Source organism: Tubulanus polymorphus, chromosome 2, assembly GCF_964204645.1.
Source record: "Tubulanus polymorphus chromosome 2, tnTubPoly1.2, whole genome shotgun sequence".
Lineage (NCBI taxonomy): Eukaryota > Metazoa > Nemertea > Palaeonemertea > Tubulaniformes > Tubulanidae > Tubulanus > Tubulanus polymorphus.
This window is the reverse complement of record NC_134026.1, coordinates 410,339-429,908: the sequence shown is the minus strand read 5'-3', so window position 1 is coordinate 429,908 and position 19,570 is coordinate 410,339. Positions and strand designations below refer to the sequence as shown.

At 37.0% G+C, this 19,570-nt stretch overlaps 1 protein-coding gene across 1 annotated transcript; it reads right to left on the bottom strand.

The window, feature by feature from the left end:
- Positions 1-734: 734 nt before the first annotated feature.
- LOC141900579 (focal adhesion kinase 1-like) lies at positions 735-18,287 on the bottom strand. Its single transcript, XM_074787546.1, has 27 exons — positions 18,185-18,287; positions 12,357-12,548; positions 11,731-11,903; positions 11,276-11,363; positions 10,736-10,815; positions 10,235-10,352; positions 9,458-9,598; positions 9,298-9,375; positions 8,598-8,814; positions 7,836-7,866; positions 7,416-7,465; positions 7,256-7,312; positions 6,272-6,369; positions 5,983-6,067; positions 5,807-5,907; positions 5,604-5,719; positions 5,145-5,245; positions 4,972-5,061; positions 4,681-4,885; positions 4,524-4,603; positions 3,704-4,086; positions 3,192-3,350; positions 2,985-3,114; positions 2,701-2,771; positions 2,278-2,430; positions 2,106-2,186; positions 735-1,667 (listed from the first exon to the last, which is right to left on the bottom strand). Exons 2-27 carry the CDS (start codon positions 12,444-12,446, stop codon positions 1,446-1,448), a joined length of 3,198 nt encoding a protein of 1,065 aa, XP_074643647.1. The 5' UTR covers positions 12,447-12,548; positions 18,185-18,287; the 3' UTR covers positions 735-1,445.
- Between the last annotated feature and the right edge of the window lie 1,283 nt (positions 18,288-19,570).

Genomic DNA, 19,570 nt, shown 5'->3' with positions numbered 1-19,570 from the left:
TTGGAATACAGGTGACCAAATGAGTCCGAGTACTTGCAATCCGCAATGTGAGGATTTTTGTGTAGAGTGTGAACTGATTGTGGTTAGATCCTCATGATTAGATTAGACAAGAAACGGCAGAATTTCGGAGGATCCGCGTGCTCCAAAAACGATACACAACCCGGATGGACGGTAGTCACGAATAGAATCTGACTCGTGAAGATCTGGATATTTTTTGTTTAAAAAAAAGTGGATGAATATTAGGATACAAAAAAGAAACTCCATCGATAATCTCCTAAGGAAACCACCAATTAGTATTCAAAACGCTAACAAGACCTGGGCAGACAAATCCGAAAAGTCTGCATGCAAACCCGAAATGTGGTAGACCTTCCGAACAATGACAAAAAAACATGGCCGGGGGAACTGGGTCGGCCTTGGTCGGACCAAAACATTGCCGAGACCATGTTTCACTTTTTGACGTAATTAACAGATCTGTTTTGTTAATGTCTATTTTACAGCTCGCTTTTCACCGGGCAGCCCGTGAATTATTTACGATCCCTGGCAATTGAATCAGTTGCAGTTTCCTGGAAAACTTAAACCAGGCTACACATGTTTCAAAGAGAAACTAAGCTTCATTCTTATCTGAAGTTATTTTCAACCAAAGGAAGGAAGTTTCATATGCGATTGCAAAATGGACTTCGGCTAATAATCCTCCATGAGCAATAAATCAGAACCCTCAACAACAAAAACACGTTATACTTCTTTATTTTACAATTTCAATTTCATATCGAATGAAAGTATATAATTTATACAAATTGCGTACAGTTTAATATTATATTCCAGGGGTGACATTCAATTGTGCTTATAGCGCCATCTAGTAACATTAATACTTCAACATTCAAATACATTTTACTTTGTAATTTTAACTGATGAATAAATCTTTTCAATAATCATCATTCATTTCTTGTACAACAACTATTGCTTTAATTTCAGGATTCCACTCGACAAGACGGATCTTCAAAAAGCTTCTAGATAGCAAAAATTAAGCTCTAAGTGCGCAACAAGTCATGCGTATTATTTACCTTGTACTAAAATATAAATTCATTTTGATCTTGTATAAATTCAGGGACTGAAAACAGGAAGACTTTCATCCATGCCTCCTCTACGCAGTATATGCTACAACTATGGCAATGAACTAAGCAAACATATATAGAATTCTACTGAAAATATGGCCTTTTTTGAATATCTATGGAATTATCAGGGATGATCCATCTATTACATATACGGCAGGGGAGGGGAATAAATAAAATCTACTAATGCTCAAAAATGCATATAGGGGGCTAGAGAAGGAGTATGCAGTAAATGGATGATCCCTATTATTGTCTGTCTGTATAAAACATAATCATTATTTTCAGTGTTAATAATGCATATCTGGCTGATCACTTCATTTCAATCTCTGTCTGTCGTCAACTGTCGGTTTCTACTTCAGTCATTTGTAGTTTACGATACCGTCCCGAGTCGACCGTATCTAGTAGTGATTTCGAATCCATCGCGAGAACATGAGCAGCTTTTAACATGTTACGTCTATAATCGGAATCCAGAGTCGTCGTGCTGTATTTCTGAGCTAGTTTCATCGTACTAATTAAATCTGCCATATCTTTACCTAAACGTTTATGAGCCAATTCGATCTGTAAACAGAAAACATCGTTCAGTTAGAGAGAGATTTCAGTAACTCAGCCTCCATTTTATCTCACTGATTTTGATACCTATAACGGTCCAAGAGAAGCCAAGATATCGCTTCTGGAGGATATATTTTTAAAAAAGTTTTTGGCCTGTATCAAATTGCTCATGTGTCATGAGATTTATGAATAAGCCATCTTTACATGAAGAATCTCAGGTTTTTAATTCTAAATTTTTCCCAGTTCTTTAAGCAGATTTCGATTGGTCTCTACCGATTCCGGAATTCCTTACTGGTGCATTCGTTTCAACCAGAATACGCTCTACCTATTCAGGAATAACACGATAGAAGCGGCCGGTAGGGACAATGTAATCTGGAACAGATATTCCTAAACCGGAATATCTTCAATTGAAACCTGCCTAATTTTTTTTTTGGAAATGAATCTTACCTCATAGTGACTGTCAGGAGGCAGTTCAGCCATCAGTACATCGACACTAGCTAACAGACCTCTCAGTTCCAAACCAACACGCTGTAAACATTAAACATATCCATTCATACATTCACCGATTATAACTAGGGAATGAATTCACTTTATTTAGTCATTATTAAGAACTACTGACCTTCACTAATTCGACATATTCCGAAGCTCGAGCTAATTGAACTTGTTTTAGCATATCCATCACAGCACGTACGACGTTAGTAGTAGAATCATATACTTTATCATCAGTTCGATCGAGTTCTACAGTCGGGGGTAACGTATCACTACTTAAATTCTATAATAGAAACAATATCAGATGAATTATACGACTCGATTGATGGGTTTTGGTCAGAAAGATTTCTAAGCTCATTGAGATAAGGCTTGATGCTGTTGCGTTCACTATCAGTGCGGGTTCGAGTCCTGCTGGCTGCTTACAGTGTGCGGGCAACACTTCAAAGGCCGCGATCCCGTCGTGAAGTTAAATGAATAATCTCATAAGTTTAGTCTCGGGAAACCAAGATCCAAACGACGTAAAGCCAAAACAAACAAACAAATAATGACTTACAAGTTTAGGAGTAGTAGGAGTAGCTGATCTACAATCTACACATTCATTACTACTGCTAGCACCACTTTCAGCTGAAATATCATACAGAGAACTTAGTGTAAATCAGCAGTAGTGGACATCAGTGTAAATCAGCAGTAGTGGACATCAGTGAAAATCAGCAGTAGTGGAAATCAGTGTAAATCAGCAGTAGTGGAAATCAGTGTAAATCAGCAGTATTGGAAATCAGTGTAAATCAGCAGTATTGGAAATCAGTGTCAGTGAATCTGATTAAACCCGATACTTACAGGTCTGACTATAACGTCTATAAGTAGGAGTTCCGGGAGCAGGTGATGAGGATGAAGCGTGATCGCTACTAGCATCATCATCTCTAACCGCTGCTGCTGCTGCTGCTGGTGGTGGTAATTTCTGATCTCGCTGTTTAAACGATGAAACATCACGTTAGCATATAAACATCAATGATTAGACGAATGAGAAACATGCACAATACTTACTAATACCGGTTCTAAACTCTTTTCTTCAGCTTTTAACCATTTCGCGTCCTCCTCGGATTCCTTCGCTTGGATTTGTAATTTCTGTTCGAGCAGACGTTTTTCTAGATCTTCCATCTGACGACGATGTTCGAGATTATGTCGCTCGAGTTCTTCTCTTTCCTTTAGCGTAGAAATTGAACAAATAATGTGAGAATCAAACTCCGTATTGAATTTATCCTTAGCAAGAGATCTGTGTGATCAGGCTAGTATCAATCTACAACCTTACAGACATTTAACACTATATCACCATTATCCACACTCCGCATGCGTTCAGAACTTCACCTCAGACATTTTTGATTGAAAATGAACAAAAAACATCAGACATTTTATCAGTACGCTTTCAAAAACCGATTGTTAAGACTTCATAACAAAATGGTGAATGTCTGCAGTTCAGGGATGTAAATTGATACCAGCAAAAGCCTGAAGAATTTTGTGAAATCTCATAATTTCGACCGATCCAGAAATTCTCTCACCTCATCCGTTAACTTGGTGCTGATACTAGGCATGAATATTGGATCTGGATGATAGTTAGTATTGGAAGCAAGTATATCCTTCAACTGCTCCGGTGTTTGAGCGATTATAAAGTTCGTACTAGCAGTAGTTGGAATGTTAGTTCTAAGATGACTAGGTAAAGGACTGGTCGGTGCGTATAGTCCGGGACTAGCAGCGGCACTCGTAGTAGTATTATAAACAGTTCGTAACGGTGACGACGATGATGATATATTATTCCAATCACTTGACGCCGCAGTTGTTCCGCTTATATTAGAAATCGAACCCAGACTCGTATTGTCAGTAGTAAACAGCGGCCGTACGGGTTTAGGCGGAGGGAATGTGTCATCTTCCGATCCACTCGATGCTGGAATAAAACCATTCAGCTGTCAATTATAACTCAAGGACTTTTTTACACAGTTCTACACGACATGGCCTGTAGTAAGGATTAGGATTAGAGCTAAGGATTAATACTTACCCCACGACATAGCCTGTAGTAAGGATTAGGATAAGGGTAAGGATTAATACTTACCCCACGACATGGCCTGTAGTAAGGGTTAGGATAAGGGTAAGGATTAATACTTACCCCACGACATGGCCTGTAGTAAGGATTAGGATTAGAGCTAAGGATTAATACTTACCCCACGACATGGCCTGTAGTAAGGGTTAGGATTAGAGCTAAGGATTAATACTTACCCCACGACATGGCCTGTAGTAAGGGTTAGGATAAGGGTAAGGATTAATACTTACCCCACGACATAGCCTGTAGTAAGGGTTAGGATAAGGGTAAGGATTAATACTTACCCCACGACATAGCCTGTAGTTTTCTCTGATTTCGTTGTTGATTGTCTTGAAATCTACACCTTTCTTCCAGAAGAATTTCACTAGAAAAGATTAAATAGAACGTACAGAAAATCGGAACATTTTCATTCCTTAGATTATAATCTTAATGACAACTCACCTCAGCATAGATTTGAGTTCAGCGAAACTGGGCCTCAGAGAAGGTTCATACGACCAACACTGTAACATGACTTGGTATAAGGAGGGAGGACAGTTTGGTGGCAGTGCTAATCTCTCACCAGCTTCAATTTTACCGATTACATCATTATTCTTCACGCCTTGGAATGGTTTTACACCAAACATCAATAGTTCCCAGATACACACAGCTGCGATGAAAATAAGATGAGAACATTTTTTTCTCAAATGACTTTTTCCAGTTAAGATCTATTTCTGGTGAAACTTTGACACTTACCAAACATCCAAACATCACTGGAAGTAGTGAACCTTCTGAAGTTGATGCTCTCAGGAGACATCCACTTGATCGGTAATTTACCTTTCGAAGCTGAAATAATCATATAAAGTTTAGATGGAAAATTCTGTAGTAACCGGTAGTTTTTTCAATCTCCTCAAATGTGAAATTTCTACCTTTGTAATAATTTTGATCCTCGACCCAACGTGAAAGTCCGAAATCAGCTAATTTCACGCAATCGTGCGAAGAAACTAAAATGTTTCGAGCTGCAATATCTCTGAAAAAACAAATACGAATGATATCAATGAGAGATGTATAACACAAATCCTGGGCCCGGTTTCATAGACTGAGTATCAAAGTTATCCCTAGGGGTAAATCGTCAATCTGGATGAAGACCACCATCATAACAATGAGAAACCGTGGTTATAACAGACAAATTTCAAACTGTTCCCAGGGACTATTCTTCTTCCACCTCTATGAAACCCAGCCCTGGAGTTTTGAGCACCTTAAAAAGTATTTTCCATTGAGAAGGAGTTAGTAAGGAATCAGGGAGTCGTACGGACCCTGTAATTGCAATCAAAATCAGTGTGTCCAGATATTGTTCAAATAAAGAATAAATGTATTGAATAATATACCTGTGAACAAACTTCTTGCTTTCGAGGTAAGAACAAGCAGTAGACAATTGATACGCGTACATTATCAGCATCGGTAATTGTAACTGATGTTTATTATTCTGTAGGAACGCGCGCATCTGAAAAATGAAAATAATTGCTTTTAATTGGAGTCGATGAAATCAATCATATTTGTTTAGTAAGTTATTAGTAAGTTAATTACGTACCTCTCCTAGTTGAGCTAACTCCATTACTATCCAGATAGGATTATCAGTACAAACACCAATTAGTTTAATAATGTGTGGATGATCAAATTGCTGCATTATATCTGAAAATATTGAAATCAGATGAATTTTCTGTCGTTAAAACTGATCTTTTCTCTACACATTCATCAATTACTTACACGCTTCTTCGAGGAATTTTTCAGCCATCGCGTCTTCGTTATCGGCTTTATAAGTTTTGATGGCGACCGCCAAACATTGTTTATCCTTAATACAGAAATTTTCCACATCAATCACGAATTCAATTCACTAATTACATATATCAGTGAGATCCCCATAAAGTGCTTTATCAGAAAGCAATATTCAGAGCCTGGTTCCACAGCTGTGAGCATTATTTTGACTATTAAATGATTGAGAATGAACTGCAGATTGTTATTCACAACTGTAGAATAAGCTTGTGTAATTCAATACCTTATCTTTATAGAAACCCTTATGCACGTCTCCAAATTGACCTTCACCGAGAATTTCTCCTAATTCTAAACTCGCTCGATTCAGTTCATAATCGTGAGCTAAAAATCAAACAAATGAGATTATGTCTGACAACACTGGCTGTCTATACAGTTAGAAATAGATCATTCTATGGTGTTGTTAACTGATGGATAACCACGGTCAAAATTATCGTCTCATTATACTTAAGTAGTCTCCATTTTTAAAATGCAATTTATATTTCCAATTCTATCTACAAAGTTCAAGTCATCATGGACAAGTTGTCAACATGAACAATAACAATGAAAAACAAGTTTTACTGTAGAACTTATCAATTTACTATATATACGGAGTAAGCATGAAGCTGGAAGGATTTTTGGAGGAAGGAGTAAAGAAGGTTCTGCTTTAATTAGAATATAAACCTATAACATATAATATCTCAGTTATGAAATCTATGAACACTTTCATGCACAAATCTAGACCTATAACTAAAAGCTATTGCTTTGAATAAATAAAATTCATTTTCAATATTTTAGTACGGTGTAAGCTGGGTGTCGACTCGCTATAGGGTCGCGCTATTGTTAATTCGCAATCTCATCAACAAATTCAAAGAAATAAAAAAAGGTTCATTGAACGCAAAACGAAACAAGTTTCACCCCACGCAAAATGATTATAATATTTCAGAATTTTTTATTACCAGGAACTTCATCGGTTAAATATCGAGATAAAACTGATTCTGAAAATCAATTATTTTCTATTAAAACTAGGAAATAATCGAGAGTTTGATCAGTATCTGCACAGATCTAACAGGAAGTGAAAAATAACCACAACTTTTGATTATTCTTATAATCGATGACAGTTATATTGACGTAGTTGTTTTGTATTATAATTTCTAAATATGGCCGAACCAGAAATAGATTTTTCTTTGTTGAATAAATAAACGATTTTTATGTTAAATATGAAACTTACCAGTCGGGGTCGAATAATCGCCTTCGTTTTCAACTATTTCCGCATAATCAGAATATCCTAAAAAATTAACAAGAAATATACTAAGCATGAAATCAGTATTCGATGAATTATCAATGCTATGTTTCAGTCAGTCTGAAGACTCGGTTTTGTTTTTACTTACTCTCCGTTGAAGAACAGCTGCTACTTCTTAAACTTGCAGCACGTTCTAAACTAGAAAACAATATTACAACATATAACAATTTTAACTGTATTCTATTTGGGAAAAGTTGTTGTCTGTCATTCCTTAATGAAGTGTTGGGTTATCATAACTTAGATTCACAAATTGGTTACAATACGAGGCCTGTTAATCAACTGAAATTCCATAAAAACAATGACATTTGTCCATGAGTTAACTTGAACTAACTTTAGAAACTAATGCAGGTAGTGTCTGCTTTATCTCAAGACATTAGAAAAAACAATCCCCTGTCTGCGTACTAAACATTTTTATTTGTAGCAGTAAATGAATTACATTTGATCGTGTTGTAGCTATCAGTGAGCTATTTTAGTGTTTCATTCATTACTGAATGTAAAAGAAGCCTACCTTTGACGAGGTGTTCTCGGAAGTGTATCGCCTAAAAAAATGAACACAAGGATTAATAACTTAAATGAATGAATGAAAGCTATGTTTAATATTGAAACAAAATTATCCGCTTCCAATTACAATTAGTTCGGAGGATGAATAAAACAGTAGGAGTGTTTTATATAACTGTGGGTGACATGTACGTGTACATTATGTACAATTTACAATACATGTACAGTTTACACAAATCCATAGAACTATAACCATGAATATAATATCGACATGTATAGACAATAAGAACAGATCAGAAAAAAATACAAAAAACTCTTATGACAAATTGATATGTATAAAGTGATTCTTGGTAGATTGTTTGGTGAAATTCAGAATTAAAATCACTAGAAAAAAGCATGCGTTTTAACAAACCTTCAAGAGAAGCGTGCCTACGCCTTACTGTGGTACGCAGCAAATTATAATCAAATTCATCTCAAATCACTGTTACATTTTACTAACTTATACCAAAGATCAGTTGCACAGTGAGCTAAACCCATTTTGGTGACACAGCCAATATAAACTATCTATATCCTAAAACTGACTTAAATTATGAATTGATAAGTACTGGGCCGATAAGTTAATTAGTTAAGTTAATTCAATTACAACTTAAAAATGAATTTGTGTAAATAGTAATAGAATTCATTGAGAATTCAGTATTCAGAATTTCCTCAGAACCAAAATGACGTAGGTTTCAATGTATCTTCTCGTATTACAACTGATCAATTTTCTAACCTTTCCTTTTCCATAAACACGTTTTTTCATTGTGAAAGAAATGACAATATCCATCAACGAGATTGGCGATATCTTCAGCCATCTGTAGAGTAGAACAGGCTATACTGAGTGGTTCGGCTATTCCTGCTATTTTTAACTGAACAATACCGTCCGATTTCGTTTCACCAGATGAAGTCTGTATCGCGAGAACCTGACTGAAATCTGCCATATGAGTCGTCTAAAATAAAATAACAAATATTCTACTGTGGTGAACACTGAATGAAACAATTACTTTCATTACTCAAAGGGTCCCTTCAGATTGGTCATTCGTGGATATAAGGAGTTTTAAATTTTGAGGAAGTGTCTGCATCACTTTTATCCCAATCACTAGGTTTTCATATCCAAATTACTGTCGATTCCTAAATCAGAACTGTTCATCTTGGTTAACCACTAATTCAGTGGTTTGGTAAGCAAATTTTTAACTTTTTTTTTTACAAAATTCCCTGGCTATTACCTGATTTCTAGGTAAGTGGCGCCCCCTGCATCATGATATATCGCATTTTTACAGGCTGTTTTGAATTTGAGAATAGAGCAGAATTTATGCCCGATGTTTGGGGGCTGTTTCTAATAGAGAAGAGCTGTCACTCTTCATCAGCTAGACTCTGTCATCAATATGATTTAAGATAAATTTTTGGATCTAGGCGAAGATGAAGTTACTCACGGTAGAAGCTTTTTCAGTCATATAACTGATCCCGACATTAGGTCCAATAACGAGATCAACAGATATTCGCCAACCGGACTAAAATAAATCAAACGAAATCCAAATCATCATTTAGCAAAGGCTTCCACAGATGTAGTTAGCGTTATATATTACTACTTACACCAAAGGCACATTTGAATTTTTCACGATCGAATTTATAGGCACTTTGTAGAACTTGAAGAAATTCTAGGATACAATCAGCCTCACACATCGGCGCATATTGTTTAAAACATTGCTGGATTTGTTTGCGAATGACTTTCGTCTGCAAAGAAATTTTATTCATCTTTAGAGAGGAGAAACGGAGAGAGGGAGAGGAGAGGGAGAGGAGAGGGGGAGAAAGAGGGGAGAGGGAGGGAGAGGAGAGGGGGAGAAAGAGGGGAGAGAGAGAGAGAGGGGATACAGGAGTAGAAGAGAGAGGGAAAGGGGAAGAGAGAGGGGGAGAGTGAGGGGGATAAAGAAGTAGAGAGTAGAGGAGAGGGGGAGAGGGGGAGAGAGGAAGAGGGGAGAAAGAGGGGAGAGAGAGGGAGAGGGGGAGATAGAGGGGAGAGAGAGGGAGAGGGGATACTGAAGTAGAAGAGATAGAGGGAAAGGGGAAGAGAGAGGGGGATAAAGAAGTAGAGAGGAGAGGGGAGAGAGGAGACACACAGAGATTGGAAATGACAGTATTGATTTTTTCTTACTACAAGCAGAAGTAAATGGAGAGATAGCAGAACGACAGTAAGGATCTCTCAGCATCTCTCCACCGCAGTTTAACAGCATTTTTACTCATCAATAAAATGTCGTTTGAAATAGCAATAAATGCCATTAATTTCACATAACTCGAATCTACTGCAATCTCTACTTCAACAACGACTCGAGACTGAAATCAGAATGAATGATTGCGACAAATCTCTTTAACCTTTGTGTTCTCTAGAATGTTTTGCGGGAAAAACCGTTTCAGTCCGATGCCTTTTTCTAGGTATTCCATATTCGATTTCTTGTCTAAAGCCGTTTGCAGCATATCTTTGAAAAAACGTCTGAAAATATCAATAATATCAGCATTTAATAATTAGATTAATGAAGGAATGTATAAAAGTTTTGATAAAATGTCTAATGTCTGGTGTTCAATTTTCTATCAAAAATATCTCAGGTGAAGCACTGAACACATGTAAAGTGCGGACGATCGGGAAATCAAATGTCTGAGAGATTTACAATAGTCAAGGCTACAGATTCACACACGTCTATTTTACTTGTATTATGATCCATTGTTAAGAAGTATTTATCTAAAATAGACGGTTTGCTTTTTAAACGTACAATTTCGACGCCACTTACAGAGATACGTGCAATTATTTGTCGTGTATAGAGGTTTTTGTTTGATCAAGCATTAATGCACCGGAGGGGGGAGGAGGGGGGAACCTACCTGATCTCTAGACAACCTAATTGCATCGCTATGTCCGAGTCTAAGTTCTCTCCAATAAAGTCTATATATTCTCTCCATAGCTGAATATTAAGAAAAAAAAGGAATTGAAAAAAAAGATTAGAATCATTATTCTCAGTGTTACAGTATCATTTATGAGGATTCTTTTCAGTTTATATACAATCAAAATCCCGTAATTGATGAAATATATTGTTTTCGGGTTTTTACCTAAATCTGATCATCACAACATCTATGATTATATATCGATCAATATCTGAGTAAAAGCTTCTATCTCATTGAAAACAATGGTTACCGGACCCAACCCTGCCACCGCCCGACCCTGTCACCGCCCCAGTCCGACCCTGTCACCGCCCCGGTCCGACCCTGCCACCGCCCCGGTAATCTACTGATGTTCATTCATCAACAAATGACACAAAAAACATCTCAACAAAACATTAATGGAATCAAATATACATCAATAGATGAAACATCGACCGCTGCCGTGTAATGCATTTCATTAATCACTTTCTACTCACAGCTCACCTGATCATAGAAATAGAAAAACGTCACTTTGTCTTTCTCGTGTAATTCTCGGAAACTCTTCGGTAAATAACGCACTCTTAGTTCATACCTGCAGTAAAAATTCCGACGAATAAACACTTAAAAATGACACGAATGGGGACCATGAAAATGAACTAACTATTAGTGACTGTTAAAAACTCATCCAACTGGAGCTGAAATGATTTATATCATGAATAATCTGGGCAAGTGGTAATTTGAATGACAGGTCGCATAACCAACCCGGGTTTAAATCTAGGTACCCGGTTTGATAGATGACTTGTGGACCCAGTTCTAAAGCTGTGGGTTTAAAACTAGTTCATTTTGAATTTTTCAAGTTTAAATGATGAATATTCATAAATATTGCTATATATTTTATCTATCAAAGATAATTCCCTTCTCACAGATATATGAACATCCACTGTGTATTTATTTCATACCTCCATTCTTCTGATGGATGAAGTGCTTCATATTTCTGTTGTACCTGATACATTGACAGGTCTCCGTGTAGCCAACATCCTTCTTTACTGCATTTCAAATACAATGCGTAGGAATCTTTGAAATATCGGTCAGAACCGGGCGCAATACGACCAACCATTACCTTAACTATCTCCTAAAATATGAAATCATCAATTCATTCATATCAAATGTGTACAATCCAAGCAAATATATCGGGAAAAACAAGTTCCTTATAACCTTTAAGTGACGCTCGCATAGCGATATGACCCACATCAAACTGGCCAGGACCAGACTTGAGTCAAATTTAGCCAAGTTGCAATGCATTCACACTTAAAACCTCTCTCAGTGCTAAAGTCTTTTCCAAATGATGCAATGGTATCTAGGTGAGGAGGTTAGTCACTTTGAGGACCAGTATTTTCACCCATGCTAAATATTTGGGGTCTCGGGTCTGATCTGAAGTTTCTGGTCAGGCCAAATTTCAAACAGGCACGACCAATTTAGCGGTCAGTGTCAACGGTTGAACTCGGCAAAATTTGTCCCGTATCAAAAATGCTTGTGTAATTGCGACTTCATTCGTTGAAATGAATTATAGATATCGAACACTTACTTTGACATCGGTAGCATCTCCATATTTCACGATATTGAAACCACCTTTCGGCAGGTGAACTTTCAGGATGGATTTACAAGATAAATCCATCTTATTATCGCTAGTTCTATTCACATTCTGATCGAATATAGTTTGATTATAATCATTTGTTCCTTGTTTACCCGACCTCCATCTCGACTTCCAAACATTGATCTAGAAAAACACATAGTGAAAAAATATATTTGTGATTAGTCACAGTTTTAGATAATTTTATATGATTATCATCAATTCAGTGATTCTCGTGGCCTGTGCCGGTTCAGACTATAGTTTCAGTGATTCTCGTGGTCTGTGCCGGTTCAGACTATAGTTTCAGTGATTCTCGTGGCCTGTGCCGGTTCAGACAATAGTTTCAGTGATTCTCGTGGTCTGTGCCGGTTCAGACTATAGTTTCAGTGATTCTCGTGGTCTGTGCCGGTTCAGACTATAGTTTCAGTGATTCTCGTGGTCTGTGCTGGTTCAGACTATAGTTTCAGTGATTCTCGTGGCCTGTGCCGGTTCAGACTATAGTTTCAGTGATTCTCGTGGTCTGTGCTGGTTCAGACTATAGTTTCAGTGATTCTCGTGGCCTGTGCCGGTTCAGACTATAGTTTCAGTGATTCTCCTGCCCTACACAGGTCAAACCAATACCGGTAGCAATCAAATCCTGGCGTCTGATCTCAAGGCAGATCGCGACAATCAGATCTCAAGTCAGATCACGACAATCTAATCCTGACAGTCAGATCTTGACAATCTGATCGCGACAATCTGATCCTGACAGTCAAATCTTGACAATCTGATCCCGACAATCTGATCCTGACAGTCAGATCCTAACAGTCAGATTCAGACAATCTGAGACCAGTGTGTTATATTTGAATATGCAATGAAACTATGTATTAGATTATATGAATGAGTAAGAGTGAATATGATCAGAATGAAAGGTCATTAATAATGTGTAGAGAATATACATTACTACTAGACGAGAGGGAACCCCCAGAGCTTTCAGGAAATTACTCTACTATCATATTTTATATAAAACAGTTTTCCCTGCGACGACTTTCTCTCGATACAACTCAAAATAGACGTCCCCTCGATGAATAATAGATTGACATAGCAGCTGATACAGTTCCAGTAGCTGAGACAGGATGAACAGCGGCCACTTGCTCAAAAGTTGGTTAAAGCTATGAGCAATTATCTAACATTGCTCATACGTTAAAGATAACCGGTGGATAAATACCATAGTAACAATGAAATTTCAATTGTCACTATGTCAACTATCCACTGGTTAACTCTAACCAACTATTGAGCAATCGGCCCCTGAATGATACAGTTCCAGCAGCTGAGACAATCCATCATCATAATACATGAAACTTTGCTTTGAATGTAGATTAATAAAAAAAACTGTTCTTGGTGACAAATCTTTCATCAAAAGAAAACAAACACGAAAAGAGCAAAAACAGAAAACAAACACGAAAAGAGCAAAAACAGAAAACAAACACGAAAAGAGCAAAAACAGAAAACAAACCTGACAGCGAAGATACCTGATACACATAGTAATCAATAACTACGCAGCAGCGGCAGAGATCACCGTGATATCTCACAGCTCGAGATACATTGATATCTCAAAATATGAGCTACCATACTCTATATACTCCACAGGTTGAACAAAGGATCCATGACGTACCCCTGTAGAGTCATAACTGTCTTGTATTAGTCAGTCAGTCAGTCCCCCTCGACTCTCTTCAACTCAAGCTTCACTGCCTGCACAACTACAGAGATGTGCAAGAGTTAATCATTGCGCAATTAATCGCTGCTCGGATTCTGACAGTCGCAGCTGAAGCGTGCAAAATCATCATCAAATCTCTGATGAGCGAAAAACAAACAACCGTTTCAAAACCACGGGAAATATTTCTACTGGGAACCACTGACGTGAAGTGTGAGATTTAAATCTGGAGAGAATGAATTCAATGAAACTCGCTCTCAAATCATCACAAAGAAACTGTTCTTAAGATTCAGATGGTGAAAAACATAGAATATATCTCAAGACATCCTCGTTTCAGCTTCCAGGGTTACACTCAACTCATGTTACCCTAGAATAAATCACCACACAATGGTATAAATATCTAGGTATCTACCAGGTGGGATTGGTATTAGTTATAATGAACTGGTTAATTGATATGCTAAGTGCTAATACACCTAGTTTCACAACTGTTACAGTATAGGTCTACAGAAAGCAGACAAAAATTTGATACCTATAAAATGTCCCATAACACACCCAGCATTTCAAAATCAACTGACAACTTGAAAATCTTAAACATTTCAAAATATTTACAGGATAATAAGTACATTCACCTTACGCTGTCGGGAAACTGTAGTCTCAATGTTCTAATTAACACTATCAGGATTTCCTGTCATGATTTTCGCAACTAGAGGAAGTATTTCTAAGTATCTGTGTGATATATATCACTGAGTTTGGTATGTGAAACACGTTGTTGGCTTCTCGTCAAATTCCACATTGAACTGCGGACATTTGATTGATTTGACGCTCGTGGAGACAGCAGGCGGCAGTAGATGCAACAAGCTCCACCGGGGTCGTATATGACTCACTATCAGCTCTCGTTAAAAGTATCGATAAACTTGAAAGTTTGATAAATGACGGTTTTATCCTTGAGAGACGCCGACAGTAGCAGAAAAATGATTAAATCCTGAGAATTGAACTATTAACTGGACGTATGACAGGGGTGACCTGAACCTCTAGAGGATTAATAATGGTGACACTACGTCTGTGCGCTAGTATTACTGTATACAACATATACATGTGCATTTAGAAAACTGAATCATCACTAATTTATAGAGAAAAGTCATTTTGATAATTGCTATAAACTACTATTTCACCCAGACATCCAACCATGAGGGATCATGGTGTCTATTACACCCAGACATCCACTACTAGGGATCATCATCGTGTCTATTCAATGTTTAGATCACTCTTGTATTTATCACACCATTACAAACATGAAATGCTGAAATCAAACCCGGGCCTGATACATCTTAATCACTGAAAAATCAATAATCACATCGTCAACACGAATGTTATTAAGATCAGTGGGATTTTTTTAGCATCGATTTGACATCATCTCGAGATTCATTATTTGATAAGACTTCATTTACGGACGATAGGTCAAGGTTAATTTTTCCACCATTCTACACAGAGAGTGTTTTACTTGCTGGTAATGAGTCTGTTATAGCACCACCTACTGTAACACATTTTTATGAGAACAATTGCATCAGATTTAACTCAAATTCGATGCGAATATTATCCGTAATAACCAGACAATGTTTGATGTGTTCCTTCTATAAAAGTTGCTATAGAATAGAAGTGAATAAACTGATGTAGACATAAAAACTGATATGACCAGTAATAAGCGACTCATCCAGTCTCTAATACAGATATTAACAAGTTATTAACCGATGTGACCGTTTAGAAGAGTTGTTAATCTGCGGGTAACACACAGCAGAGAATGTTCAACCACCATCAAAACTGACGACAGTGTCGACTGTCTACTTGTTAGCTTCAACGGAATACGCCTGACTGAACTAAACAAATCAACATCAAACACCGAGGTCAGTCGTGTTTGTAATTACCTGCTGATAGGAAGATGTCTCCTGCGAATCTGTCAAACAAAGTAATAATCCACGTAGAGCCATATTGAAAACAAGCAGCGACTACATCGCGACTACATCGCGTTAAATCACTATCAAAAATCTCTTCAAACTACGACGAATTTCTGTTGTTAAATCCACAATAAAAAGAGGTAGTTTTTAGTATATAATCGCGCAGTAGCTGTATGCATACCGACAGTAAGGGTAGACCTACACCACTATAGAGCTACAACCCTGAACTCTACCAGTGTGTGCTACAGGTAATAAACACTCTATCAATACTTCTCCATCATTTCCTGTCAAATCTTCACATTCTCTTCCATAATTCAGTGACAAATCTGAGCGTTGTTTTTTTCACTTCTTTTCTATCGAAGTTTCAAGAGATTTGTGAAGAGTCTCTGAATTTGTTGAACTAATTGCTGCTGAATGTAGAATTAACGCGGAGGCACAAACACTGCACTGCACGCAGGTATTATAGCGCTTATCATTAGCGGAATAAACTGTTTAAACTTACAGCGAACCGAGGAAGAAACACAAAGTTTACACACATACATGAAGATGTACAACTCATAAATATAAATGATATCATGACAACTACAAAAACATAGAATATCATCATCAAAATTCTCCTGATCAGAATTCCATGAGCCGTCTGAGTATCACACGTACTTCTAATTTCTATCTCAAGCGTTTGGCATTTAAATCATTAGCACTTTTAACAAAATCCAAACATTCTGAGACATCAGGGCCTGGTTTCATAGACTGAGTATCAAAGTTATCCCTTGGGGTAAATCATGGTTACAATGAGAAACTATGGTAATAACTGACAAATTTCAAAATGTTCCCAGAGACAATTTTTCTTCCACATCTATGAAACCGAGCCCAGGTGTATTATTACACAGACAAGTTGAAGCCACTTCACTCCGTAGCTGTGTTTCTAAACTCAGTCCATTCTTACTTACAATGGACCAAACCTCAACACAAGTGATAAGTCCCTTATAAATCGGTCTGTTCCACATTTTAATGGACCAATAGACCAGACCATATTTCAGGTGATCAATCTAGTAAGTCTCTAGTAAGTCATATTCTCCAGAAAGTGCCTGGTTGAGTATCAAATTTAAAACAAATAGGCTTATACCAAAGTATGGGATTTTTTTTCAAACTCAAATATCAACGATCATCGAATTGTTTAAATTGTTTCTGTGGTAGAACGTCATAGTTTTAAGTGGTTTGAACAAACACTATTCTGACAATCTGACACAAATATCCCATACATACAGCTAAATCATTGCTTTCTATTTATCAATATTACTACAAAAAAATCTTATTTACGTTAGGTCTGATTGTGGGAATTGATTCTTTTTAAATATCGAAGGGAAACGTTCATTATGTCAGGGCTAAAATAACATATCATAACTCAACAATATAATCAGTGTATAAGAGAGCAGGGAGCCTTCACAACTGTGAAATACAGAGGAAGAATGAGGATTTCACGTCTATCACACCATTAATAAACTACATGACCCCTCTCTTCTTATAATTAAAGTCTATTTTTTACAATACTCATAATGCTGCATGTCAGATGTGACACTGCTGCAAGCAATTACTGATAGTGCATATATTTTTATGCACAGTTACTGTAGGCCTACCCATTTTTCACTAGGTCAAACTATTGTCACAATTGTCAATCGACTAGGCACCTCTAAAATTACTGATCTGTTAATAACAACTTTAGTAACTCCAGGCCCCACGGCTACGGGCAGGGTAAAAGATACTGTTGTCACTTTTGATGAAAGACAGAATTTTTTAGAAACTCAAATCAAAACAGAATTCTATTTCTAAAAAAAGCCAAAAGGCCACCATTCCTTTATTTTGTACTCGCTCAGAAAGGTTATTTTGTATCAGTTTCCGATATCAAACAATTAAGGGCTGTCACTGCAGGGGAATCTTATTTTCTGTAATATCACAAAAATACAGTAGTACAGTTCAGTACTATTTCTCTCTAATTACACAGTGTCAGTAATAACTACTAAATTGAATTGAACTTGACACTATGACAGCGGTAATTAGCCTTCTCCGTTCATTTAACCAGCAAATAACTCATTAAATTATTGACAAAAATAGAGTGAAAAAATAAAATTGTAACTTACAAGAAATCAAAGATAATCCGAGATTTGATGCGAATGGCAGTTTTGCGAAGAGAAGTTATTTCTTAGGGGAGTCCTCTTCAAATTCTCGAGAACTTGGACAAATATAGTTTGACGTGAGTGGACTAATCGCCTGAAATGGCGCGTGTGGACTCAGCGCCATGTCGAACTGGTAGAAATAGAACCATGCTGATGAAAAAACATATATCATATTTTTGTAGTTTCTATGTATATACCTACAAAAGATGCTGATAAATTCCACGTTTGAATATTTATTTTTTCATTTCGTAGATACGAATTTTTTTTAGCTTAGCATCAATAACGTCTTTAGTTACTAAGACGTTTTACAAATTGATAAGATAGATAGTATCAGCTGCTGTCACACACTCGTCGGATCGGATTAGGATATAGCCTAACTCTCGATATCCATACAGTGTCAAAAGGTTTCAAACTTTTACATTGAAAAAAAAGAAGTTTGTTAGTGTTTTCTATTTGTCATGTTGCCGTGTCGTGTGGAGCCAGTGGCGGCAATTACCTTTTTAAACTTACCAGTAGCAAGACAGTATTTTATCGACTCTGATATTTACAGAATAACCAGGATCTATGAACTGTAGCCTACCTGTATCCTAAGCCCATCGCCCCAGAGATCGGTGCCTTTTCATAACAACAAGTCAAAGGTGAGTGAGTTTCTAAGAAGCCAAGCCCACTTGCATGAAATGCATGAAAGGGAGTTTTGGTACAACTTTCAATTTGATTTCACAATTCAGAAATAATTTCAGGTGTAATACTGTATCAACTAACTTGATCGAACTTGTCACTTGAGCGCTTGTTGCTGCGTCTGGAAATTCTCAACTAACAACAACTGTTGTCTTCTGACAGAAGCGCTTACATTTACAACACTACTAAGCCTAAGGCCTAAGGACGATACAGATTTATCACAGCAACTTAACAAATTAGTTAGGTACAACACACGTCAACAACAAATAAATCTAACTGAGTATTCAATTCTTCAGAGAATTCTAATCTAAGATACTATTGCTATTATACTTTCAGGACTCAGTGAATTCTAGCTTCTACAATGAGAAACTGGGATTGATCGGTAAAATAAGTGCTTCAAATTATAGACATACTTCCAATTGGAAAAAATAATTTCTTCAGCCACTGGTAAGGCATAAATAGTGCAATATTTCTGAATTGCAGTATTGTGCTATTCATACTAAACCCATAATGAAATTAAAAAGCACATCCTTTGAGCTCTTCTATGCTTTCCTAGCTATTCTATCGATCAAGTTGAAATTCATTTTAGGGTCGTTCAGTGCTTGAAATATGGTTGTAAAGGAAAAACAAGGAAATGGTATTAAGATTAACATAAGAATTCCAGTCGAGGTG